At 35.0% G+C, this 27375-nt stretch overlaps 1 protein-coding gene across 1 annotated transcript; it reads left to right on the top strand.

Annotated features, from left to right (window-relative positions):
• On the top strand, positions 1 to 27168 carry LOC134528145 (cell cycle checkpoint control protein RAD9A-like). The gene is made up of 6 exons (XM_063361470.1): positions 1 to 238; positions 3069 to 3286; positions 4795 to 5116; positions 5721 to 5892; positions 6697 to 6959; positions 24502 to 27168. The coding sequence occupies exons 1-6, from the start codon at positions 205 to 207 to the stop codon at positions 25056 to 25058; spliced, it is 1566 nt and encodes a 521-aa protein (XP_063217540.1). The 5' UTR covers positions 1 to 204; the 3' UTR covers positions 25059 to 27168.
• The last annotated feature ends 207 nt before the right edge of the window (positions 27169 to 27375 follow it).

The following is a 27375-nucleotide window of genomic DNA, read 5'->3' as shown; positions in this document are numbered from 1 at the left end:
AGAACACAAAGTAAGCATGAAAGTTGCCATTCTTTCCTTTATACGCCTTTGGTTTGACAGGTTATTTGTAAATACAAACAAACCTCAAAATGCAGTTCAAAAGGATTATTTGTAATGTTTGATTTATTGAAGAGTTAAAATACCAATGCTCAGAATACACACAACAAACTCCTGTCCAAATTATGTGCAGCCGATTTTAGAATTATGCATTGTACAATTGGAGGAACTTCTGTTAAAGGTGAGATGATTAGGTTTGCTTGTTAACCTACATCGCATAATTTAACTTTATAGCAAGGTAAAAGACCTAAAAGCTTCTTACACTTAAATAAAGAAAACCAAAATATTACTTTTTATTATTATTTATCTTTGAATACATGATCGCTGAATAAGTTCAAAATAATAGCAATCCACTTCTGCTTTTGTATATACGGTAATTGTTTACGAGAACGGGATGTACGGAAAAAAAATCTGAATTTTTATTTTAATTTTCTGATACATTTTATAGTGAGTTTGTTAAAGAGATTATTGGTTATTAAACGTTTCTATGGTTATTGAGGTTAGGTTAGCTACATTTAAAATTCTATAAAATATGAAAAAAGAGAGAAATGTAAACATTTAGATCTATTTTTGACAATAAAGGATATATTTTTAACTATTACTGTTTTAATTTAATTTTATATACTTGTATCAAATTTTGTTTCAATAGGATATAGATTTTAGTACTTGTATTACTGTTTTACAATAGTTTACAACCATATTTTTGTAGGTGTATCTACTTTTATCTTTAGAGGCTAGTTGTACCTGTAATGCTATTTTTTTACTTTCATGTCTTTTCTTTTTTACATTTAACATTTAACTTATATTTTGACATGTCCGATACCATTGTGTGAAAATATTTGTATGGTCAAATGTAAAAAAAAAAAAAAAATTAAAATACTCTAAAATAGTGTTAAGGGTTGGTTAATAATGACCTATTTTTAAGGAAGGTTATCTTCTCTAACTAACCTTTGATAAGAAAATACTGTATTTTAACCTGACCAACGGTCCACGCTATTTTACGGTATATTTTTAATGCAGGTAACCTCACTTAACCAACCATTTAAACCATAAGTTGCAGAAAAGTACTTGCCATATCACTATGGTCTTTTTCATTATTATTAGAAAAGAGGACAGAAACTAACTTTTCTGTGGAGTTACTATGATTGTGTAACATTGATTTCGGAAACATTAAAATTTGTAGAGAAAAATATATGTTGCAACATTAATGCCACGAAAAATTGCTTTGCATACTAACAAAGATAATATGATTATACAGATTCAATACATTTTTTTTAAAAAAACAAAGCTATGCACGGTTATTGTTTATTTTAGAAATTTTGAGCCTCAAAATGATTGATTTTTCACATTTGGTTAGAGTATAATTTTAGCTAAGCTAAACGATGACTCTGCTGTAAAGGAATTTTTTTATGAAGAGTGAAATGAGGGTCAACTAACAAGTAGGGGCAGGTATTTTTTTGTAAAAAAAAATCTGAACGTTCATTAGACTGCAATAAGGTATGCACTTGCCAGCATTTTCGTTCTTATAATTGGCACTTACCTGCAAGAGAAGCCATTATTGTGAGTGGCCGGCTCATCCTAGAAGCATTTGCTTTCGCACAGAATGGCTGAGATTTGTGTGCTCACAGTAGATGCGTATCTTGTCATATTTAAACCATAGGCTTACCCAGGGGGGGGGGGGTGTTTTATGGGTTCAAACCCTCTCCAAAGTAAAGTCAAGAAAATAGTGAATGCTTATGTCATTCGAAGCTCATTGTCTGAAGTTTCGCCGCAACAAGCGAGATAACGTCTCCAAGCAGCCCAATTGGTGAGCAAATATAAACAGTCGAATAACAGTGATTGCTTTGAGAATTGGTGAGTTTCAATTCTCTAATCATGTTTTTGGTCAACTTTGATTATGTTTTAATTAAGTTTTATTCCAGTTTAATGTTTTTTTATTCAGCTAACTGTTTTTTCCAGCTAGGTCAGCCAAGGACCGCTTTACTTACGTAAACTAACGTAACTAAAATATCACACGTGTTCCCACGTTCCCAGTTATCAGGATTTTTAATTTTTAGGTTCAGAATTTTTTGAAATTTTAAAGTAATAAGTAATGTTATTGTTGTTGTTATAGGTCATATTGTAGAATAAAATATGGAAAAAGAAAAGCTACTGATGAAAAGTCTACGGTTTTTTATATATTATAGTAAAAAACCATTTTTGCAGTGTGTAGAGTTTTTTTAAAAAATCTAGACCGACACCACCTGAAAAAATCCTGGGTACGCCTATGAATTCAATCATTAATGAAACACATTCCAGGGTTCGTACGCCTCCTTAATATCCTTAAAAAGTACTTAATTTGTTTTTAATTGAATAAAGTACCTTAAAAGTCCTTCAATTTCACTAATTCTTCAAAACTACTTATTAAAAATCAATAGTATGCAAGTAATGGATGAATGCAGGTATGTTAATATTTTTTGTTTCCTACTTGGCGACAAACAACACATGCACGTTACAATTTGTAAAATTTGGGCCACATGATTAGATTTTATATGTAAAAAGTTTTGAATTTGTTTTTCATTATAAGGATATCACATTTAAAGTAAAATATGTGTATTTTACTGTTTTACTTTGAACTTACAAAGTAAATGTAATTAGTGATAAAATTAAATGTTAGGGCTATAAATTTCAGATAGACACTATGCTTGGGTTAGATATGTGTTCCAGAGATGATATTGGACAATCAGGGCTTACCTGTAACATTTGGACTGTCCAAGAAAATTATATTTTTTGTTTATTAACTATCTATTCAACATTATTTTCTTGAGGTATTTTGTGATATTACAATTGGATTTTTACCTGTTGATAGTAGTAAAAGGGTTCCTAAGATCTCCCTAATTTTTGATTTCACAAGAGGGTACGGACCACGCAGTTGATGCTACAGTTTTTTTTAAATTTAAACTGCTAGTATCGGAAGTATTTCTGCAAAAGTTACGTGCCCGTACTGAGAAGCGTTGGTGGTCGTGTTGCAGCCCTGGCCCGCGCGCTGCAGGCGCTCGCCAGGCTGGGCAAGGACTTTATCTTCGTGGAGCCCGGAGACTCCGGCCTCTGCGTGAGGGCCATCAACTCGTCGCACTCTGCGTTCGGGATGTTCTCGTTCCCGCGGAGCTTCTGCACCAGGTACTGGGTGGAGACAGAGCACGACCCGGCCTTCAACATCAAGCTCCTGCACTGCAGGCTCTCGGTGAAGGTAGGTGGCTGCAGGGCTAGTATCTTCTGAGCGAGGGGGTTCAGCGTGGCCACTATATTATTTTTTTTATAAGTTTTCAAGTGAAACATTTTTGGGCGTGATGATGGAAAAATTTCAAGGCAGGATTTTAATACAACGTTTTCGTGAAACAATGAAACGTTTCTGATGCGAAAAGGACAGAGAATAGGTACTTGGCCAAAGAGATATAAAGAGAGCACTACACTATATACGTTGCTGGTCTCGTTTTCCTGTTTTGTGCGATGAATTGTTCCTCACCCAGAAAAAAAATAGAACCGAGAGAGATATATAAACGAAAGCATAAGATAGAGAGAGTGCACATGTGCTTGTTTTTTGAAAATATATATAGGTATCCTATACAGTCAGCTGTAAGTGCCTTGAATATTATATTTGCTACTAGGGCACTTGCATTCCTCCTTGTTGTGCAACCAGCAGAGTAGAGAGTGCTGTTAATACAGTCCCTGCATTTCCTGCATAGATATAGCACTACCTGAAATGAATTTCATATTTTGTTTAGAGATTTGACATGTTCCAAATGTTTGAGGAAACATTAACATGCACAGTTTTTTTTAATGGTGTGAGAATTTCAACACTGAGTAAAATTTATTTTATTAAATCATTATTGAATGATTAATAATTATTGATATCCTGAGCAGTTATTTTGAAGTGAGTAATAATGTTGTTAATTCATGTTTATTTAGAAAATTGTATTTTTTCTCTAACATTACGCCTTATGATATACTTAAAAATCGAGGTTTGAATTGCCAAAGAGGTTTCACTTCTATCATGTGTACTGAGTTACATGTGCTCTTTTTTTTTTTTTTTTTTTTAAATTTAATTTTAAAAGAAAATCTTTTCTCACACCAAATTCTGTAGGAATAGTAGACATTTATAACTCCAAAGGTTACACATATAAATCAAAGGAATGAATTATCTTGAGAAAAAAGAAACATTTTGTATTATGGTTTTTATTTTATTATTTTTAATACTTTCTTATGATCCAGTAAGTTTTTAGGGCAAAAACATCACAGCTACGTAATTAAATTAACCTACTTAGCGTCTTACACAATTCCTGCCGCTCCTGTGTACGAGGCATGTAGGGGTGTAAAGGGTAGGAAATAATTATTATTGAAGCCCATTAAGGATTACAATTCTTCCAAAATAACCTCTCCGAAAACTTATGTAACTAAGTTGCTGTCATTGCATTTTTTTTTTTTAAATCCTAGAAGGGAGGGGTCTGGACCCCACAGAACTCCCCCTTGGCTATGTCCCTGCTTCAAGACTGATTCCTTTCCCCAGTTTCTCTAATGACCACTGCAAATATTCACTATTTGGTTGAAAAAAAAGTTTGGTAAAATTTAATATATTCTATATTGTATTTTGAGTATTGCACCATCTTCCAAAAATAGACATAATTTATACACATATAACCATGAAATGTTGTGTCTGCATTGTGGTAGTGAGGAAGATGTTGTTGGGGGCGTGCGCAGTCGGTGCAAGGCATTGTGCGGTCGCTGAACGTCCCGCGGCACGTGGAGTCGTGCACGCTCACCGTCCGGCCGGAGGAGGACCGCGTGAAGGTGGAGCTCCTGTGCCGCTACAAGGTGGTCAAGGTGCAGTTCCTGCCGGTGATCGCCTGGGAGTCGCTGGAGCTGCAGGTCAGCCAGACCCCCGACATGTCGAACCGCTTCACCGCCACGGCCAAGCAGCTCACCGACGTGCTCGTCAACTTCTACCCCAACCCCAACGACATCACCATCATCGTCACCGCCCAGAACCTCTTCCTGCAGAACTACATCGACGAGGCGCGAGGTGCGTTGCTTCCGTGTTCGATCTGCCGTTATTCCAAACTTGTTATTTATTGCAACATTTCAAAGCAAATAATTTATCTAATCATTTGTTACTGCAAAAAAAAAGCAAGTAGGAAACAAGATTAATACAGTTACAATAGAGTCCCACTAATCGGAAGGCCCGGCTAATTCAAATGAGTTTAGGGTGAAAATATAATAAAAAAATTGTATTTAAAATATTATTTTCAATGTCTTAACCCAATTATCAACATGTTTAGTGATTTGGTGCTTGGAAAGGTGTCAAATATTGAATTGGTTCTGTAACTGACGTTTGCTATGCACATCTATTTCTGAACACCAAAACCTTGAATTTGGTTCCTATTTGCATGTAAGAAGTATCATACAGTTAGAATAACATTTATGTACAGTAAGTTCTTGGTGATAGTGCTGAAGGCTTAATTTTATTTTCAGGGTCTATAAGCGTATGTGCCTTTTTATTTGAGAGCTGCCAATTACTAATTTTACAACACATACAGTACCCTTGTTAGTGTTACTCGGTGGTGTGTCCTGTTCTAGCATTTTCAGTATTTTGATTGTCAGTAATGGAAAGTGTTTTGCCGTTTTAGACCCGAAGAAGGAGAGGCGAACAGAGATGCTTTTGCACGCTGGGGAATTTCACGATTATCACGTCAGCCAGAAATCCCAAGTGACTTTCAACGTGAAGGACTGGAAAGCAGTTCTTGCATTTGCTGGGGCCTTCACTCTTCCAGTTTCCGTTAACTTCCAGAAGGCTGGACGGTGAGCGCACCAGTTAGCCGAGCTGAGCTCCAGTAGGTGAACTTGTAGAAAAAAAGTTATGTTCCAATTTTTTATTTACTGCATTTTTTTCAAATGTTGTGGTTGGATAGCACTTTTAATAAATACATAATCTTGCAGTGTATTCATAAAAAATTGGTTTCCTAGGGTTGGTATGCCTATTCCAAAGTGTTTACTTTTCCAGTTTTGGTTTTCTAATAATTACATACATTTTACACTATCCAATTAAAATTCCAACACTAGGTTCATCTATTTCAAAACCAGATGATAGTCCCGCTGATAATCTTCATATGGTATTTAATGATGTGCAGTTTCTGTTTCAGTATTGTAGTATTGATATCAACATTGATCTGATGTTCTTGATTAATTTTAGCTTAGAGGATATAACAGTATTCAAGGTCGAGGAAAATTTTTGTCATATTTTATAAATAAGGTGTATTTTTAGCTTTGTGTACTTAATGCAGCTGTTACTAATTGTTAGAGGCATGCATTTTTCACAAAACGTTTTTGAGACTAGCTCTGAGGGTTTCATGATTGGGTGGGTTTCTTTCCGGCACATGTCAGAACACCAGAGTAATTCAGTGCGGAAGCAAACGCATCCCGAGTGGCTCGGTCAAATAAGGCAATTGTTGCTCTTGCAGACGACCACCAATCACAAAGAAAGAACCGCTGGTGTGGGCATACCTCGTTGCAGTCTAATGGGCGTTCAGACTTTTTCGTGAAAAAAAATACATGCCCCTACTAATTGTTAATGTTTATGGATATTAATATTGAATGTTTTTGCAGGCCAATTGTGTTCAAGGTGCAGCGTGAAGGGCTGTTCGAGGCCAAGTTCGTCCTGTCCACGGTGTTGCCCCTGAGCAACATCCCGGCGTCCGAGAACAACATCCCCGACAGCGCCCTCACCATATCGAAGAAGCTGGCTGAGAAGCACGGGAACGTTGACCTCTACAAGGCCCTGGAGAGGAAGCGCATGTCTGTCCTGAACAAGGCAGGCGGCTCCCGAACCGAGGGCGCCTCTGCGAGGGCCCCTCTCGTCAGTCACCAAGGTAACCTCCATTGTGCTGCACTCTTTTTCACACTGTCGGGTGTCCACATTCTGGAAAGTCAGGGAATTTATTCTAAATCCTGGAAATGTCATGGACAGTCACCAGTGGTAGTAATTTGAGGGGGAAATATTGTATGGTGTTTAAGAGCTATATAATGGTGTATGCAAAGTTCTGTTTGAATTTTCATTTTGGTTATATAATTCTAGGGAGATTTTTAAAGACTGTATTTTCATTATTTCTTTCAGGAAATAATAAAATAGCTAATTATCTATAAAAAAATTTGTTGTCTGTAAAGTCGGTTTACAGACGATAGTTTAACGTAACAACGTCATAACAAAACATTGATAAAATGATTGCATACTTTTATGAATAAAATTGAATCATTTTTATTTTAATAATAAAAGAATAAATACCTACTTGAAATTATACTAGTAATCAGATTTTTAAAATGCAAGAATAATTAACCTATATTGCCGAAATTGTTGTAATAAGCAATGAAAACCACATTAACTTTTCGTTTAAATATAATTATGAACAAGTTTTCATATAAATAAACTGTAATAAAATATCTAAAATAACCTATTATTAGAGAGGGTGAAAAATCGTAAAAACGATATAGCCGCGAATTAATGCGATTCGTTAATTACTTGCGATTAAATGCGAAAATCCCCTATTCCTGCGAATTGACACTAAAAACGTCTCGTAAACACTTTGCCGGGCAAAACTAACAAAAAAAAATACATTTTACAATAATTTTTCATGGAAAATTTGACATTTTAAAAGTTAATTTTTCACATACATGTAATCAAACCCTAATATTTACTCCAGAAACAAACCACGCCACCATGTTGCCAAAGAATTGCTGCCAACACTTTTTTCGGCATTGTCAACAACTTTACAAACAATACGAGAGAAATAAAATATGGCCGCGGTATATTCTCTCTATGAAATTATCGAAATTACTGCGAACGAGTAGTGTCGTTGAATCTTGTAGGCAACGGTACTACGTCGTTCCATATATCGATTGACGATTCTCGATGTATTTCCATAGAGCCATTTGCTACAGTACACATACGGTGCAGCTTATCTATGCGGTGCAGTAAATCTTTGCTTTGTTTTTACCGTTGGTTTTTACGCTGTTTGTCAACAAAGTGTAGTTTGTGCGGATTTTTGATAAAGTGCTCACATTTTACCATACAGTAATTGTTTTTACTTCTTTATGATAATATGGGGCGGACTAAGTCCGTTTCCGTACATTCGCGCGCATCGGAATATAAGGGCCATCATTTTTATGTTATCGATACAAATATTTTGATGTGCAAGCCGTGCAACCTTCGCATAAACTGGGAGAAAAAGGATACGTCGGAAAAACATATTAAAACATCGGGTCACATTGACAGACTCAAGCAATTTTTTGAGCAAAATGAAAGGAAACCACAGGCAACCTTAAAAACCACACTGCATAACCAAAAAAAAGTAAAAATTGAGAAAGAGGAATTTATTGAAGAGACTGAAAATGTTTCTCAAGGCTAATATCCCTCTTAGAAAAATCGATGATCCAGCTGTAAGGGAATACATCAACAAGTACATTCCTGGTTCTGGGGACATACCCCAAGCATCTACACTGAGAAAAAATTATGTCCCTGTGGTTGGTGAAGCGCTTATAAAATTCTATAATATTGGTAATAAATGCTATAAAAATGCTACAAGTAAATATTTAAATGCTATAAATGACCAGAATAAATGCTATTTTTCACCCTCTCTACCTATTATTACTGACTCGCTGACAAATGCTACTTTTTTTAATAATAAAAGAAATAATACTTGAAATTATACTAGTAATCAGATTTTTAAAAAGCAAGAATAATTAACCTTCATTGCCGAAATTGTTGTTGTAATAAGCAATGAAAACAACATTAACTTTTCACTTCACTTTATAAACAGCGGATAGATAGCGCAATTCGTTCTGTTTGCGTCTGTCACCGTAGATGACAGCACGGTAGGGGAATATAATTATTTCGTTTTTATAATACGATTTTATAACAAATACGCATCCCAAATACACTAAACTTATTTATAATGTGTTACAATATTTTTTAAAACATTGTGCAAAAGATCCTGGATGTAATTGGAATTATTATGTGTAACTGTAAAACACCATTGTTCGTTAAAAACGTAATTGAAAATTCAACATTACTTTTAAATAACCTTACCGATTGTGCTGAAAAACGTTGGACGATCGTTAAATTACATAATATTAATAATTCTAACGACGAAAATATGATTGAAAAGTCAAATCGATGGTTGTTCCAATCGAGTGAAAGAGAGATGCCACGCATGCGTACAATGAGCGTAACAGGACACATCCGTAGTGGGACAATGTGCGTTACGGGACACTTTTTCGTGCGTGCAGCCGGCGTTCATCGATTTATTAGACGGGTCATTCCGTGTGAAATCACCAAATGTTTAATTAAATAGTTGCTCGACTATTTTTAAAAAAAATAATTTTTTTACCACATATAACCTTATCAATGGGTAGTTCAAAACCATATTCATTTTATTTTTGTGTGCCACCATTTTCAGTAGAGGCTTGTTTATCTTCCCAAGTGCGTGCTCTAACAGTGGTTTGCAGTGGTTTCAATAAAAGGTCATTGTTGACATTGTATTAAAGATAGAAGGTTCTGGTCTTCACTGAAGTAAAGTAAACATTGTATGGTTACCAAAAATGTCTAGAAATAAAGATATAATTTTTTTTAACCTTATGTGAAATGACCTTGAAATTTGTCAAAATTTTTATAAAAATTTCATTTTGAACATTTTTTTAAAGTGACTTGGAGTTGGAACCACAGGGCAAATATTTTTTTGCAATAAGTATGGATGGCAGACTTTCCAGAAAAAATGAGATAATGTGTGGGTTTAAACTCCTTCCTGGTTTTCTGTTGCATTAAACTTCTAAAATTTTCATTTTTTGAGTTTTTCAAGGTCAAATATCTCAAAAGGGGGACCAGGTAAAATTTTTCTGTTTCCACTATTTAGTACACCTACTGGTACTTAACAAATTCTGCAAGTTTCATTTTGTGGTTCAAACAGGTGTAGAAGTTAAAGGCTTTGAAACTTAGGTAAAAAGTTGTAATATTTTAGCTCTAATTACTTGACTGTAATCAAATTGTGTAACAGTTATTAATGTTTATTTTATTTCTTATGAAGTGCAAATATAATATAAGGCTTTGAGTTGTAACATATGGAAAGTTAAAAATAAATCATTTTGTAAGGAGGCATGAATGGACAAGTTGTGACAAGCAAACCTGATGTAACCATCCAAAGAGCAAGTTGTGACAAGTTGAATATATGTGCATTGCAGCCAACCACTTTAGTCTTGTGTCTGCTGCCAAGGAGTAAAGATGTGTTTGTGTTCTGTGGTTTTGTATGTGCTGTCTACTCTAATATTGTTTATTTGGCTCCACACAAGTATTGCTGGTATGTGTTACAATTCTGCATTGAAGTGAGCTACTTAGTTGTTACCTGCAGTTTCTGTCTCAAAGTGACTACGTAGAACTATCTACCAGAAGTATGGAGTGTTCTTTGGGTACTTTTACACATGAAGATTGTGAAAATGATTCATATGGCAAGTATTACCTAAAATTATCATCAGACTTCACTAAATCGCAAATTGACCTTCTTAAGAAAAGAAGTAAGTTACATAACATTGTTAATGTGTGTACTTTCCACGAAAAAAAATATCTGGACAAGTATAATCATCTTTTTGGAAATTCGTGTTGCGATCCATTTTCATACCATAAAAAAGTTATCAAAAAACAGTTAAGGGAAATAACTGTAGAGTTGTCTGAAAGATGGCCATCACTGATTCCTGGCAAATCTGTTTGTTGCTCTTGTCATAAAAAACTTTCAAGTAATGTTGAGGGGAATTTAGGTACTAGTACTAGCAACTGTGATAACGAAGAACTATTCACCGCACCTGAAATTGTTGTAGAGTCTATCAATCAAGCTGGCTCTGCTTTAGGAGTTTCCCCAACTAAAATTATTAAACTTAGTGATACAAAAAAACATCTAGAAGTTAGACGAACTGTGAGCAAATTTTCTTGTGCAATTAAGAAAAAATTAAGCGACACTTTTACCATCACCTGTGAGTCTCAAGATGAGGATGATGAAGAAATAGCTGATACTGCAATAAAAGACATGGAAATTCATATTGAAAATCTCAAGAAAAGAATTAAGACCTGTACATCCAACAATGAGAAAATACAAGTCATTAGTGTAGTGCCAAAAAGCTGGTCAATGAAAAGAACTGCACATGAGTTAGATGTAAGCGAATATCTGGTTAGAAGAACACGTGAAATTGTTAAGGAACGTGGTGTTATTCCACAGCTCACATCTAAGAAAAAAGGGAAAGAATTGCCTCAAGAAACTAGAGATCTCGTTGTTCAATTTTATGAAAACGATGAAGTTAGTAGAATCTGTCCTGGAATGAAGGATACAAAATCGGTTCGTCTTGATGATGGGAAGAAAGAACTAAAGCAAAAACGTTTAATTCTGTGTAATTTAAAAGAACTATACCAAAAGTTTAGAGAAGAGCATCAATCTGTAAAGGTTGGGTTTTCTACATTCTGTATTCTGCGTCCCAAGTGGTGCATCCTTGCAGGAGCTAGTGGCACTCATTCTGTTTGTGTATGTTCAATTCACCAAAATTTCAAACTAATGACTATGGCAGTAAAAACAGATGACTGGAAGGTCCTTCTTGAAAATATTGTGTGTGATTTAAATAGTGAAGATTGTATGTTTGGAGAGTGCCCAAATTGTCCTGAAGTAGGAAACCTGAAAGTAGATGAACTATTGCAGGGTGTCAGTGATGATGACGATATCACATACAGTCAGTGGATAGTAGCAGACCATTGCAACCTTGTAACGATAGTAGAACCACATGCTGAATTCAAAGAGAAATTTGTTAGTAAACTAATGGCATTGAAGAAACACCATTTCATCTCGCAGAGTCAATCACAATTTCTGAAAAGTAAGAAAGAGAATCTACAAAGTGATGAATGTGTAATAATTCTGGATTTCTCAGAAAACTATACATTTATCATCCAAGATGAGATCCAGAGTTATCATTGGATGAATTCTCAGGCCACAATTCATCCCTTCTGTGTGTACTACAGAGATGATGCTAAGAATTTGTGTACTAAGAGCCTTTGTGTTATAAGTGACTGTATGAATCATAACACAGTTGCTGTGTACACATTCCAAACAAAGTTGATACACTTTGTTAAGTCCCTTATTCCTAATTTGAATCGAGTTGCCTATTTTTCTGATGGATCGGCTGCTCAATACAAGAACAGGTTCAATTTTTCTAACTTGTGCAAGCATAAAGAAGATTTTGGATTAGAAGCAGAGTGGCATTTCTTTGCAACAAGTCATGGAAAGGGGCCTTGTGATGGTATTGGTGGAACTGTCAAGCGACTGGTGGCTAAGACAAGTTTACAGCGACCGAAAGAAGGCCATATCATAACACCAATGAGTATGTTTCAATTTTGTGTGGAAAACATAAAAGGAATAAATTTTGTGTTTGTGGGAGAAAGAGAAGTTCAGGAGGCAGATCTTCACTTAAAAAGCAGGTTTGATAATGCTAAAAGAATTTTAAGCACTAGAGATCAACATTGTTTTAAACCGAAGAACACATCAACAATACAATACAGCATCATTTCAGCATCGTTTGATACGAAACACAAAGAATATCCAATTGATGGCACTACTGGTGTTTTTAACATTAGTGACATCTCAGTAAACGACATTGTTGTGTGTGTTTATGATAACAGATGGTATATTGGTAGAGTTTGTGAGGTTTCTCAAGAAAACAGTGATATCAAGGTGGTCTTCTACACACCAGGTGGTCCATCTACAAGCTTCAGTAAAACAAAAGATGATGTTTTATGGGTGGAGATGAAGAATGTTCTAGACATTTTGAAACCTACAGAGTTCACTACTATAACAGGTAGAACATTTAATATAACTGAAGAGAAAAATATAGAACTCTCTCAGAAACTGCGGGTCAAACTTGTAAAATAAATCTGTTGCAGCTGACATTTTTTTTTGTGGTTTGCAAATCTGGATAATGTAATAGGGTGAGTTTTATGTTTTTTATTATTAGCACTACAAATTGTTTTAACTTAAAGGTAAAATCACTAAAAGACTATGTGAACATGAGCCACTGTTAATTTTTATTTTCTACGTAAAATGCAACTTTTTACCCAAGTTTCAAAGCCTGTAACTTCTACACCTGTTTGAACCACAAAATGAAACTTGCAGAATTTGTTAAGTACCAGTAGGTGTACTAAATAGTGGAAACAGAAAAATTTTACCTGGTCCCCCTTTTGAGATATTTGACCTTGAAAAACTCAAAAAAATGAAAATTTTAGAAGTTTAATGCAACAGAAAACCAGGAAGGAGTTTAAACCCACACATTATCTCATTTTTTCTGGAAAGTCTGCCATCCATACTTATTGCAAAAAAATATTTGCCCTGTGGTTCCAACTCCAAGTCACTTTAAAAAAATGTTCAAAATGGAATTTTTATAACATTTTTGACAAATTTCAAGGTCATTTCACATAAGGTTAAACAAAATTATATCTTTATTTCTAGACATTTTTGGTAACCATACAATGTTTACTTTACTTCAGTGAAGACCAGAACCTTCTATCTTTAATACAATGTCAACAATGACCTTTTATTGAAACCACTGCAAACCACTGTTAGAGCACGCACTTGGGAAGATATACAAGCCTCTACTGAAAATGGTGGCACACAAAAATAAAATGAATATGGTTTTGAACTACCCATTGATAAGGTTATATGTGGTAAAAATATTAATTTTTTTAAAAATAGTCGAGCAACCTCAACTTGGTGATTTCACACGGAATGACTCAGACGTCACAATAAAAAATTAAATAGGGAAAGTTGAAATTTCAGTCATGGAAAGTCAAAGCAAAGTCAGGCTTTTTACTATAAATTCCTGCATTGCCAGCAGCTTGGTCTGTTGTATAATTGCTGTTGCCTGATTTTTCATCTGAGTATTTGGTGCTAATAGGCATACCTATTTAAGGAGATTCATGCCATTCTGCAGTTAAAAAATACTTACTGCTAAGTTTATTTGCATGAATCGTTTGCAAATTTTTAGCATGTGTTCTGGAAAGGTGTAAAAAGTAAAAATGAATTACTAAGTATGTAAATTGATTTATTTTTACAGTAGATCATTATTCAAAGATGTGATTTCAAATTTCTAGTTTTAATAATGATTAACATGTACTATTTTTAAAACTAAACGCTCTGAGTTTCGAACCATCTTGTTGGACCGAAATGATTTTCTGTTTATTATTTTATTTGTAACCCGATTCAGTTATGTATTTAGGTTCTTGTTTGCTTGCTTGCAATATTGGAGGTTTTAAAAATTTTTTTATTGTGTTGCACTTTTATTGCATTTTTCATCATTTTCACTAGAAATCTTTATACATTGCCATTAATATTTTTCTTTTGATAGTGGCTATAATTTTAAATATTTGTATACAAATTGTTTACAAGTTCATTCAATTTCGTTGTTTCAATAGTCTTTCATTTAATGTGATTTTATTGTGTTCGTAATAAAGTCTTGCAACATAATACTAGTAGAACCCCGATTTAACAAAGTGCTATGGTTACCGAAAATGTTTACTCTAAATCGATGTTTCGTTAAATCCGATTTTCCGATTTTCAATGACCCCCGCACTCATAATCGCGTCCCTACCGTTTCCATATCGTAGACAGGGTCGACGCTGATATCTTGTGCTGCCGTGCTATCTCATACTTCGTCAACTTTACATCTTCAACGTCTTTTAATCTCGCTCGTACGGCCCCCGGTTCGTACGTACACCTCGGTCGTACATACAGATTTTCAGAAACCGTGAAAAATGAGGCATAAAATAAAAGTTTAAAAATATGTAAAGTGTAAGAAATACGTTAAAGTGTATTAAAATACAGTCGCAACCTGCAGCGTTTATAACAAATACGAGCTACATACACATTGCGTCACAGTAAAAAATAAAAAAAATTCCGTCGATAGCGCGCCGTACGCGGAGAAAGGTCATTGTACTCGGTCAGCTGCTGTTACGCCGCGGCGTAGCCGCCGGCTGACTCTCTTTGTTCGCTGAGCTGCGCAGCACTTATAAAAAATGTATTCCAAAAACTAAACACCGCGCACAAAGCTCTTACTGAGAATAATAAAGCTGTAGCAAACCGTATGTATTCGGTACCGAGTAACAGGTGCGCCATCTAGTAACGAGTAACGAAACGTTACACACGGCTGCATCTCGTTACTCGCATTTTTCGTATGTTTTACGCATGCGCGCGCATATTCGATGAATTTGCGTTACAAAAAACGATGTTTGTTTATTAAGTAAAGTATAATTTGGAAATTCGTCGTCAAAGTTTTTTACTGTTTATTAAAGGTATTGTGTGTGTAGACAAAGTTTGAGATTGGAACAGAAACAACGTAAAGTATTGTTTACAAATTAGAAATATGTTTTTATTATCGCGTATTTTCACGTTTTTTTATTCTTATCTTAAAAGAGATAGTATAAAAAAGCTGCTCTATTGAGATTTAATTGTTTCTTGGTTAACAAAAACTGTTAATTATCAAATATTGTTAATTGTTTATATTCTATTTATTATTATTTACGCGACGTCATACTGTACGCGTACGCAATACGACTCGATTCGTTGCTGCAACATAACATAGCACGTTATGCGGTATCAGAAGTAACGAGTAATGTAACGTGATACGATAGTAACGAGTACTAATTGTTATAGTAACGAATACATACGGGGACGCTTTTTTTTCGTTACTTTTACACCTCTAGAGAATATTGATATTGGCGTATTGGTGTGACGTGGTCACAAGTTGAAAAAACCTGGAGGATGGGAAAGGGAATATTTGGAAACGTGTGATTATTGGCTAGCACTGTTACTATAGTCCAGGAAACCAAGACTTAAAAAGGCACAAACCTGTGAAAAATTTGTCCAAAGCTGAATTTTTGCACAGTTGTAGATTTGACTATGCTTAATAACATACCGAAAGTTTACCGCTGTAGACCTTGTGCGTATCACCGAAAATTTGCATTTAAGTCCTAGATGACAGCGACTTACATCAGTCCATTAAAATGCTACCCATTTGCACAGTTTTTAATTTAGACTGTCCATAAAACTACCAAAATAATCTTGAGACTCTAATACAGCCATTAATGTTGTAAAAAGCATAAATTGTTAATATTAAAGATGTGATATTAAGCGATTAATTCATTACATATTTTTTTTTATCTTTGCCACTCAGATAAAAATACTATTTACACCAATTTGAAGAAACCAATGCGAAAAATGTCCAAATAAATGTTTTTGGTTATACCTTTAGCTTTAAGACAGTATATTTATAAAGAGTCTAACGTAATTAGTTGGCTCATTAAAGCGGCCCGAGCATTGCAGTGTACTGCTACCGTACTGATCTCTCACGGCCACCGCCGCGCCGGCGCGGCATTGCGACACACTGCGTACTGCGACACTCATTCAACTTGGTCTTATTTAGGGATTACTTAAAAAATAGCTAATTCATATGAGAGGGTGTATGTTACATGTAATGAGATATGCATTTATTTTTCTTATATGAATGTTTTTTGATACAATAAAATTAACAATAAACGATTTCTGCTTGGAACTTGTAAATGAAAAACTCTAGATGACCTCTGGTTTTATATCTGCATAGATTTATTCTGTTTCAAAAATTTTATTATTAAAAATAATTTTTTTAGCAACAATTTTTTTTTTATTTCTGTTACATTGTTTTATTTTCGATTAGAACAATGCAAAATTTTAATGTAGCCTGTATTCGACAAAATGAAAAATTATATATTTACTTCTTTAAAATCAGTTTACTACATAAAAATTGAATAAAACGATACATCGTAAATGTACTCTGAGTTTTTTTTTCACTTTTACAACATAATTCCTATAATAATAGGGTTTTTTTCAGAAAAAAAATAAAACACGAGTTGTGTTGTAAAACGTATAGGTAGCATTACATATTCAGTTTTTTTTTAATAAGTTAATGTATTTGAGTGCTGCGCCTAGCTGACGTCGTTGGATTGCTAGTGGCAAAGAGCGGTGGTGGATGTTTTTGCAAGAGTTTGACCGTATTTTATGACCCTACCTGTGAGAGGGTGTTCGTACCAGAAATCCTAACGGTTAAGGAAACTATCCATTCTCTGTAGTCACGTACGGGTGTGCTACTCGCGCAATATCGTCAAATATCACAACTTTCCGGGACGTTCGGTCATTTCTCGGTTAGCTCTGGTTTCGCCATAGTAAACGGAACAAAATCTTGTCTGTAGTGATTTCATACACTGAAAGAAATTTTTGTGTATTTTACAAGGAAAATCCTTGGAAACCCTGTTGCCAAGGATATTACTTGTAAAACTACAAGGCAGAGCTTTGTACCATGTGCGATTTTGCAAGGCTCTGCCTTGTAGTTTTGCAAGAAATATCCTTGGCAACAGGGTTTCCAAGAATTTCCCTTGTAAAAGTACAAATTTTTTTTTAGAGTGTATTCCTATTACCGTAGTAGTATGGCGTTTGAGGACAAACCAAGTTTGCTGTATACTGGGAGCCTACTTTAAAAAAGTATTTATAGAGTTATTAAATTATTTAATAACACAATTTTGTGGATCGTTTGAGAAATTATCATTTAGGACTTAACTGCTCGTTATTGGTGTGATCACAAGGGATCATCGGTAAACTTTTGACATGTTACTAAGAAACGTTTATTCTACATACGTACAAAGTTTCTCCTTTGGGATAATTTTTCATGTTTCGTAACAGGGAAATTCGTCCCGACCCCAAGCCGACTTCGGCAACCTCACAGTAGTACACACTACACGGCTCGGATAGCTTCAGGGGTCAAACAAATTGTATGAGACCCTTAACAAATATACCCATTTAAAGAAGAATAAATATGCAACAACGTTTATTGAAAGCGATTTTCACGTAGGGCTCTTTATATTTATGTAAGATGTATTAACTTTTCCGTAAAATTGAATGAAAATGAATTTCTCAACTTTGATGATTTAAATTGTCTATTTTATATAAAGATATTAAAACTGTGTACTTTTTATTACTATCCTCAGATAGGGCAATGTTTCTAGATTATTTTGGGTTCCATACTGTCAGTCTACTCCATAAACTGCATTTGCAATATCCATTATTGTGGATCGTTGCAAAAAATTGACATTTTGGGCTTAACTGCTCGTTTTTGGCGTGACGCACAAGGTTTGCATCGGTAAACTTTTGATATGTTACTAAAAAACGTTCATTCTACAACTGTACAAAGTTTCTTCTTTGGGATAATTTTCCATGTATTAAAAACCTTTGTTTCTTTACAGCGAAATTCGTCCCGACCCGAGCCTACTTCGACAACATCGCAGTAGTATACACTACGCGGCTCGGATCGCTTCAGCGGTCACACTAATTGTATGAGACACTTAAAAAATATACCAATTTAAAGATGAATAAATATGCAACAACGTTTACTCTAAGCGATTTCCATGTTGGGCTCTTTAAGTTTATGTAAAATGTTTTTATATTTCCTTAAAATTGAATGAAGTGAATTCGTTAACTTTAATGATTTAAATTGTCTATTTTATAGAAAGATGTTTAAACTTTGTACTTTTTATCACTATCCTCAGATAGGGCAATGTTTCTGGATTATTTTGGGTTGCATACTGTCAGTCTACTTTATAAACTGCATTTGCAATATCCATTATTGTGGATCGTTGCAAAAAATTGACATTTTGGGCTTAACTGCTCGTTTTTGGCGTGACGCACAAGGTTTGCATCGGTAAACTTTTGATATGTTACTAAGAAACGTTCATTCTACAACTGTACAAAGTTTCTTCTTTGGGATAATTTTCCATGTATTAAAAACCTTTTTGTCTTTACAACGTAATTCGTCCCGACCCGAGCCTACTTCGACAACATCGCAGTAGTATACACTACGCGGCTCGGATCGCTTCAGCGGTCAGACTAATTGTATGAGACACTTAAAAAATATACCAATTTAAAGATGAATAAATATGCAACAACGTTTACTCTAAGCGATTTCCATGTTGGGCTCTTTAAGTTTATGTAAAATGTTTTTATATTTCCTTAAAATTGAATGAAGTGAATTCGTTAACTTTAATGATTTAAATTGTCTATTTTATAGAAAGATGTTTAAACTTTGTACTTTTTATCACTATCCTCAGATAGGGCAATGTTTCTGGATTATTTTGGGTTGCATACTGTCAGTCTACTTTATAAACTGCATTTGCAATATCCATTATTGTGGATCGTTGCAAAAAATTGACATTTTGGGCTTAACTGCTCGTTTTTGGCGTGACGCACAAGGTTTGCATCGGTAAACTTTTTACATGTTACTAAGAAACGTTCATTCTGCAATTGTACAAAGTTTCTTCTTTGGGATAATTTTCCATGTATTAAAAACCTTTGTTTCTTTACAGCGAAATTCGTCCCGACCCGAGCCTACTTCGACAACATCGCAGTAGTATACACTACGCGGCTCGGATCGCTTCAGCGGTCACACTAATTGTAGGAGACACTTAAAAAATATACCAATTTAAAGATGAATAAATATGCAACAACGTTTACTTTAAGCGATTTCCATGTTGGGCTCTTTAAGTTTATGTAAAATGTATTTATATTTCCTTAAAATTGAATGAAAGTGAATTCGTTAACTTTAATGATTTAAATTGTCTAGTTTATAGAAAGATGTTTAAACTTAGTACTTTTTATCACTATCCTCAGATAGGGCAATGTTTCTAGGTTACTTTGGGTTCCATACTGTCAGTCTACTCCATAAACTGCATTTGCAATATCCATTATTGTGGATCGTTGCAAAAAATTGACATTTTGGGCTTAACTGCTCGTTTTTGGCGTGACGCACAAGGTTTGCATCGGTAAACTTTTGATATGTTACTAAGAAACGTTCATTCTACAACTGTACAAAGTTTCTTCTTTGGGATAATTTTCCATGTATTAAAAACCTTTTTGTCTTTACAACGTAATTCGTCCCGACCCGAGCCTACTTCGACAACATCGCAGTAGTATACACTACGCGGCTCGGATCGCTTCAGCGGTCAGACTAATTGTATGAGACACTTAAAAAATACAGTAAGTCCTCTATTTACGTCGTACCGATTTACGTCGTTTCGGATTAACGTCGCTAATGTTTGAGTACTCATGTTTCAATTTAAGTTGTCGCCGATTCACAATAACGTCGTTTACCCGTAAATCTTTATTTTAACCAAAACACCGCATATAATTCGTTTATATTTCTTTGTTTCCTTCGGTAGTTAATTTATGCTATGTAGCGTAAGCTACACGTTCACCGCCTTATCTTATCATACATCATGAGGGACGCTTCCTGCTCTTACGTACAGTATGTACTATATATCTGTTTTTATATTTCAATCAATAAAGGTAATAAAGCAGCTGGTTAAATAACCATTCTATAAAGCTGAGAAGTACTATTCTCCGTTCACTCTTAGCTGAGTTCTGAAATAAACAAACACCGCCGTATCACTGCGCCGCGTCAGCAAGTGATAGGCTGAATTCATCTGGCGCGCCAAGCACTAGTTGCAACACACACACTTCAGTACAGTCGGTGCTAATAAAATAACGGAGACGTAATATAACAGGAAGCACCGTAGCACTTTGTTCAGCGTAGGTGGTTCATTTGCGAAGAAAAAACTATGCAATTTACGCCTAATAACCGTCTTCACAAAATCATCACAAGTTTTTATAACAGGATACTCAAGTTTCCTTTTCTTCCCGCAAGATGTTAATGTCCCGGTGTCCTGTAATTATTTCCTTGCACGAAGCACACTGCTCTTCGAAACACGCCTAAATTCCTCAGTTAAACTCGCGATATCGTTCACACGACAATCCGTATATTTGTCTGAAAATGTTTTAAAAACATTCAACACAATAGTTTTCTGTGCACTTTTCAAAGGCTTTCCCGTTCTGTGTTTTACAAAACTCGGTCCGACGTCAGCCATAACAAACCGTGCGCGCGCGAATCCGAAATGCAACTGTTGCGCCGGGCATCAACTGTACACTGTACAGTACCTTTTGTCTATGCCACCGTACACACGGCGTCTGCTAACATAATTGTAAGTACATACTTGCTGACACATTAAACTGTATTGGAAATTAATGATGAATCGCTATAATGCTATACATCAACAATTGTTATAAAAAGACAGTGTAAAAATACTTACCTACAAATGGTACGTAACCAAGGGACTTTTCTTGCACACAAATAATGTGCGCGGCGGCTGGCAGCCAATGAAAATGTTTGTTTACAAGAGGCTTTGTTTATTCCAAAACTCAGGTAAGAGTGAACGGAGAATAGTTGGACTTGTTTCCCACGCTGTCGGTTGTCATTTGCTGATAAAATTGCCCGTTGTCAAGTCTGTATGCCAGCGCTTCCGGCCGACCTTGGGCCGTGGCCGGCCGGTGGCATTAAACATGGCTCATTTTGCGTCGTTTCTATTTACGTCGCGGTTTTCAGGAACGCAACCCCGACGTAAACCGAGGACTTACTGTATACCAATTTAAAGATGAATAAATATGCAACAACGTTTACTCTAAGCGATTTCCATGTTGGGCTCTTTAAGTTTATGTAAAATGTTTTTATATTTCCTTAAAATTGAATGAAGTGAATTCGTTAACTTTAATGATTTAAATTGTCTATTTTATAGAAAGATGTTTAAACTTTGTACTTTTTATCACTATCCTCAGATAGGGAAGTTTCTGGATTATTTTGGGTTGCATACTGTCAGTCTACTTTATAAACTGCATTTGCAATATCCATTATTGTGGATCGTTGCAAAAAATTGACATTTTGGGCTTAACTGCTCATTTTTGGCGTGACGCACAAGGTTTGCATCGGTAAACTTTTGATATGTTACTAAGAAACGTTCATTCTACAACTGTACAAAGTTTCTTCTTTGGGATAATTTTCCATGTATTAATAACCTTTTTGTCTTTACAACGTAATTCGTCCCGACCCGAGCCTACTTCGACAACATCGCAGTAGTATACACTACGCGGCTCGGATCGCTTCAGCGGTCAGACTAATTGTATGAGACACTTAAAAAATATACCAATTTAAAGATGAATAAATATGCAACAACGTTTACTCTAAGCGATTTCCATGTTGGGCTCTTTAAGTTTATGTAAAATGTTTTTATATTTCCTTAAAATTGAATGAAGTGAATTCGTTAACTTTAATGATTTAAATTGTCCATTTTATAGAAAGATGTTTAAACTTTGTACTTTTTATCACTATCCTCAGATAGGGCAATGTTTCTGGATTATTTTGGGTTGCATACTGTCAGTCTACTTTATAAACTGCATTTGCAATATCCATTATTGTGGATCGTTGCAAAAAATTGACATTTTGGGCTTAACTGCTCGTTTTTGGCGTGACACACAAGGTTTGCATCGGTAAACTTTTTACATGTTACTAAGAAACGTTCATTCTGCAATTGTACAAAGTTTTTTCTTTGGGATAATTTTCCATGTATTAAAAACCTTTGTTTCTTTACGGCGAAATTCGTCCTGACCCGAGCCTACTTCGACAACCTCGCAGTAGTATACACTACGCGGCTCGGATCGCTTTAGCGGTCAGACACATTGTACCAAGCTCTCAACAAATAAACTAATTTAAAGTTTAAGAACTTTGCAACTACTTTTATTTAATGTTTTAACATCGGGCTCTACGTGTTTTGGTAATACGTATTTTCATTTGTGCCCTTTTTTTCATAACACCTCTCTTCTAATATTATTGAATAAATATCATATTTAGTCAAACATAGTGAAAGATTTTTAAATTTAATCAATGGGGAAATTGTTTTGAGTAAGTTTTGGTTTGCTATTTTGAAAGTATACTATAGTAATTACGTTTGAGTACCATATTGTTGAGTTGTCAGTAATGTATTATTTAGACTTCACTTCTCGTTTTCGGTGTTCCGCGCAAGGTTTGCGGAGGTAAACATTTCAAATGTTGCTAGAAAACTTGAATGTTACCACTGTTTTAAATTTCAGTTAGGAGCAAATTTTACAAAGATTAAAAATCTTCGATTTCGTGGGAGTGAGAGTGGCCACAGCGCTTGCGGCTGTGACTCTGTCGCAGTGCGTAGACGACATTGATAAGCTCGGGAGTCTCTAGTGATCCTATAAATTAAGCTAGACTTTTGAGAGATATGTACCTGTAAAGCTTAAGAACTATACAACAACTTTTGTTAAATAAATATTTGCGTAAGACCCTTTATTTTTAATTGAATTGTCTTTTTATTGCCTTGACTGATGTAAAAAAACTTATTTCATTAATTTAACATTTTTTTTCTTACCTTTAATATTAACACTTAGAACTTTATTCATTATAAATGTGAGTAGTAGTGCTTTAAGATTATTTTCATATAGCTATTGAGAGTCTACGGTAAAAAGTGCGTAAATGGGAAGCATTTTAATGAACTGCTGCAAGTCGCTGTCATCTAGGACTTAACTGCAAATTTTCAGTGATACGCACAAGGTCTACAGCGGTAAACTTTCGGTATGTTATTAAGCATAGTCGACTCTACCACTGTGCAAAAATTCAGCTTTGGACAAATTTTTCACAGGTTGAAACCTTTGTTTCCTGGGCTACTATGCGGGCGTGTTTGGAAGATAACGTGGTGAGTCAAGCCAGGCATAGTAGAGGGGGAGGGGGATGCGGACAAAGAAACCCTTCATGACGTCATGTGTCGCGGACAGTCTATCTATCCAGGCGCGCGCAATGGCACGCACCTACGCAATTCAGTTACAGCGCCCGCAGTTTTTAAGCAATTCGAACAACTTTTTTAATTTTTTCATATTTGGACAGATGATGCAAAGGCACATATTAATATATAGTACCTCCATTTTATTACTGACACCACAAAGTGTAATTTTTAATAAGATTCCATTACTATTTACTTTCATTTTTTGGAAATCTATATTATTATTTTAATAATTTGGTGTTTTTTTTAATGGTTCCTGAAAACCTTTACGTTAAATCGCTGTTTTCGTTAAATCCGTGTTCGCAAAATCGGGGTTCTACTGTATTTTACATGACCTTTAATTTTGGTTGTAAATATTCCTTGATTAAAACACTGAAATTAAATAGCAAATATATAAATAATATTTTCAAAAAAAATTATTTAAAACTAGTACTAATTTTTTTGCATAAGCTATGTATGGGTGTATGTCTGTGTTTATATGTGTGTACGTATGTATGTGTTTGTCAGTTGTATTTTAATATACCTAATAGCAGCAGTGTGTGTTATGTTTAGTGTCAGCCAGTTTAGGTGTGCCGGACTATAAAGCTGTCACTCAAAATCTACAATAAAAAATGATATAATTGTTATTTCAGGTAAGAAGATAGTCTCCCAGTCTGCTGATGCTTTCTGTGCCAGTGATCTCACTTCTGTGGAACTTTCGAACGAGTGGCTCCCGGAGGAGGAAGAAAGGGACAAAGCTCAGGGCGCGAACAGGAAACGGAGTTTCGTTGACATTGAACCGGTAAATAATGACGACATACTTGCCGTGACCACAACAAAATGTGCTGCGAACATGAAGGCTTTAAGAGGTGAACGAGAGGAATCTTCTGTTAATGGTCGTGTTGATGATGAAAGGAGCGAACAGTTTTATTTTGCGAACGTGGGCGACGAGAACGAAGTCAACCCCGAAGATCCATGTGTTATTGCTAGAAACGAGAATCGTGAAAAGAAATTGAGATTGTGTTCGAAAGCGGATGACGAATACTGCGAGACAACTCCTGGAAGACCCCAACTTTTGTCGCCGCACTCCGTGTCGGAAAAAATAAACACTGTGTTCAGGTGTTGTTTCAGAGAGCCTTTTGACATTACGAAATTGCCTGGCTATGATGAAGTGCTTGCGGAAGATTCTGATGGAGAGTCATGTAGATAATACAACATACAGGATTTGCACATTAGGCAGTGCAATGATTTTGATACTAAGAAATTTAAATAATTTTTTCTGTAAAAATTTGATTTACTGTTTTTGTTTACCAGTTGAGTGTTAGTAATATTTATAGTAATATTTATATTTCTATAAATAAAAATGTTATTTATTTGTGTATTTTTAAGGCTAATTATACCATTATCACCACCAGCTAGAACTAGAAGTGGGCCAGCTCGCAGGTAGAACTGGCGTCTATCTATCAAGATGGACACAACCATTTTGCCATTGTTTTGTTGCTTTCATGTAGGCAGTGGCAGGAGATTGAGTTGGTTTGTGTGTGTGATAGCTAAATGTTACTAAAGATGGTAAATTTGTTATTTCCTATTTCCTACTGTGTAAAACATTTATGTTATTGCTGAATTATATATTTATTTATTCATGTACTGTGTATCAACACGCACACACACACATGGAATTAACAATAGGTCCGCCGCTCCGCGACTGGAAAACTGAAACGGCATGAATCTACCTCATGGTAATGTTTTACCTTATAACAATATTGCCACAAAGTGAAACTAAAAATAATTAATATTCCATGTGCTGGACTTTTTAAAACTTTTTTTAACTAGCTTATTCCTAGTTAGACTTTTTACTATGATTATTTTAGTTTACGAAGTAAATTCCAGGGTAGTTTCACTATCATAAAGTTTCATGTGGCACACCAGTATGTTTGATATGTACCCTAATATTTACCAAAGTGATGATATACATACGTGTTTATGTTGCTACACGTGCATCCGCCATCTTTTCAAGGTTTCCGAGACTTCTGGGCAGACGTAGCACCGTTGTCCCTAATTTCCATTCAATTTTCACAAAATTTCTCCTACAGAATTCTGTATACCGGGAGCTAAGACCTTTACACATAAAAAAAAATATCTTAAAGATTTTATTGTTGCTGTGGCCATAACTCTAAATGTAATCTGTGTGTATTGCATTACTTGCAAGGTTTACAATGAATTCTATTAACTATGAAACTGTAATTTTTGTCCTGCCATAGCATAATAAAAACAATGAAACACAGTCGATGCCTCTCTGCTCTCTGGTGCGTGGGCCCAGGGAATATTGGCCGTTCCTGTTCCTTATTCTTGCTGGCCCTGCATCCGTTATAAATACACTATGAAATACCCACTTTCCAAAAGGTTTGATAATTTAGGGAAATGCACAATTAATTGTGTCAATATCATCTTCATCATCATCATTATAAAATTCACCAGTCATGCTGCAACTTCTCTCCACTTTTAGTTGTTGTATACATTGCCTTTGAAAAGTAGACATCGCCATGTGTTGGAGTGGTCAAATTTAAGAATGAAATGGAAATGGGGAACTAATTCATTTTCTGTTTGGTTGCAGTTAGCTCAGTCTGGTGTGACTAAACAGGTTATGACTAAATGTCATTAGTCACATTTCTGAGTAGTGTGGCAATAGAAACTCTGGTCTCCTTTCTAGAGACTGTTCCTTAGTAACAACTTAGAATAAGCCAATTATTTAGGATATTTTTATGGCTTTGGCTGGCCTTTATTTTTAAGTGAAATATGAATAACGTAATAATTTTTAACTTCATCATAGTAATTTTTTTATGGTCAAACATAAAATGTTCGAAATTAAGCTGAAATTGTATGTTTTCATTAAATATATTTTGTTGTGTATATTAATTTATTTTGACATCAGGCTAGGCTGTAATAAGATAGCATTGAATAAACAATGCTTTAATGATAGATTAACATATTTTTACAAATATGTAGGTATGTAATATAATACTGAAGAAAAATAAATTAAGTATTGCTATTGCTGTTATTTAAAACTAATTTATCTGTTAATTAATGCCAAATATTTGAGTATTTACACAATTTGGCTTAAGGAAAGAGTATCTTTTGCAGCTTATAATAATGGTGTCTTGTTGCACTGGTGCTGGTATTGTAATTAAATAAAACTGATTACCAAAAATCAGAGTGAAATTAATAGAGTTCTTTACATACTTTTTTCTTTACACTTCAAATCTACAATTCAGACTTGGTTATTTCAAATTGAAAAGTGAGAAGTCCAGGCATTAAAGATGTGGAGTGGACGTTCTCCTGAGACAAAATTAAAAACGTTTTGATAACAGTTGAATATTTTCGTTCAGTTGATAAAAATATTTTATGGGCTCTGCGTCATGGACATGCACACGTACCCAAACTCTTGTTCAGAACAAAGATGAGTGCCGAGCTCCCGTCTTCCTGCTAGGGGTCGTACAGGCAGCTAGTGCTCTGGGCAGAATCATTAG

Source organism: Bacillus rossius, chromosome 1 (assembly GCF_032445375.1).
Source record: "Bacillus rossius redtenbacheri isolate Brsri chromosome 1, Brsri_v3, whole genome shotgun sequence".
Taxonomy (NCBI): Eukaryota; Metazoa; Arthropoda; class Insecta; order Phasmatodea; family Bacillidae; genus Bacillus; species Bacillus rossius.
This window is presented reverse-complemented; position numbering and strand designations above follow the sequence as displayed.

Coding starts and splice junctions, on each gene's coding strand:
- LOC134528145 (XM_063361470.1), top strand. CDS start 205: ATGCATTGTACAATTGGAGGAACTTCTGTTAAAG. Junction 3,287..4,794: donor ACTGCAGGCTCTCGGTGAAG/GTAGGTGGCTGC, acceptor GGGCGTGCGCAG/TCGGTGCAAGGCATTGTGCG. Junction 6,960..24,501: donor CCCTCTCGTCAGTCACCAAG/GTAACCTCCATT, acceptor TTGTTATTTCAG/GTAAGAAGATAGTCTCCCAG.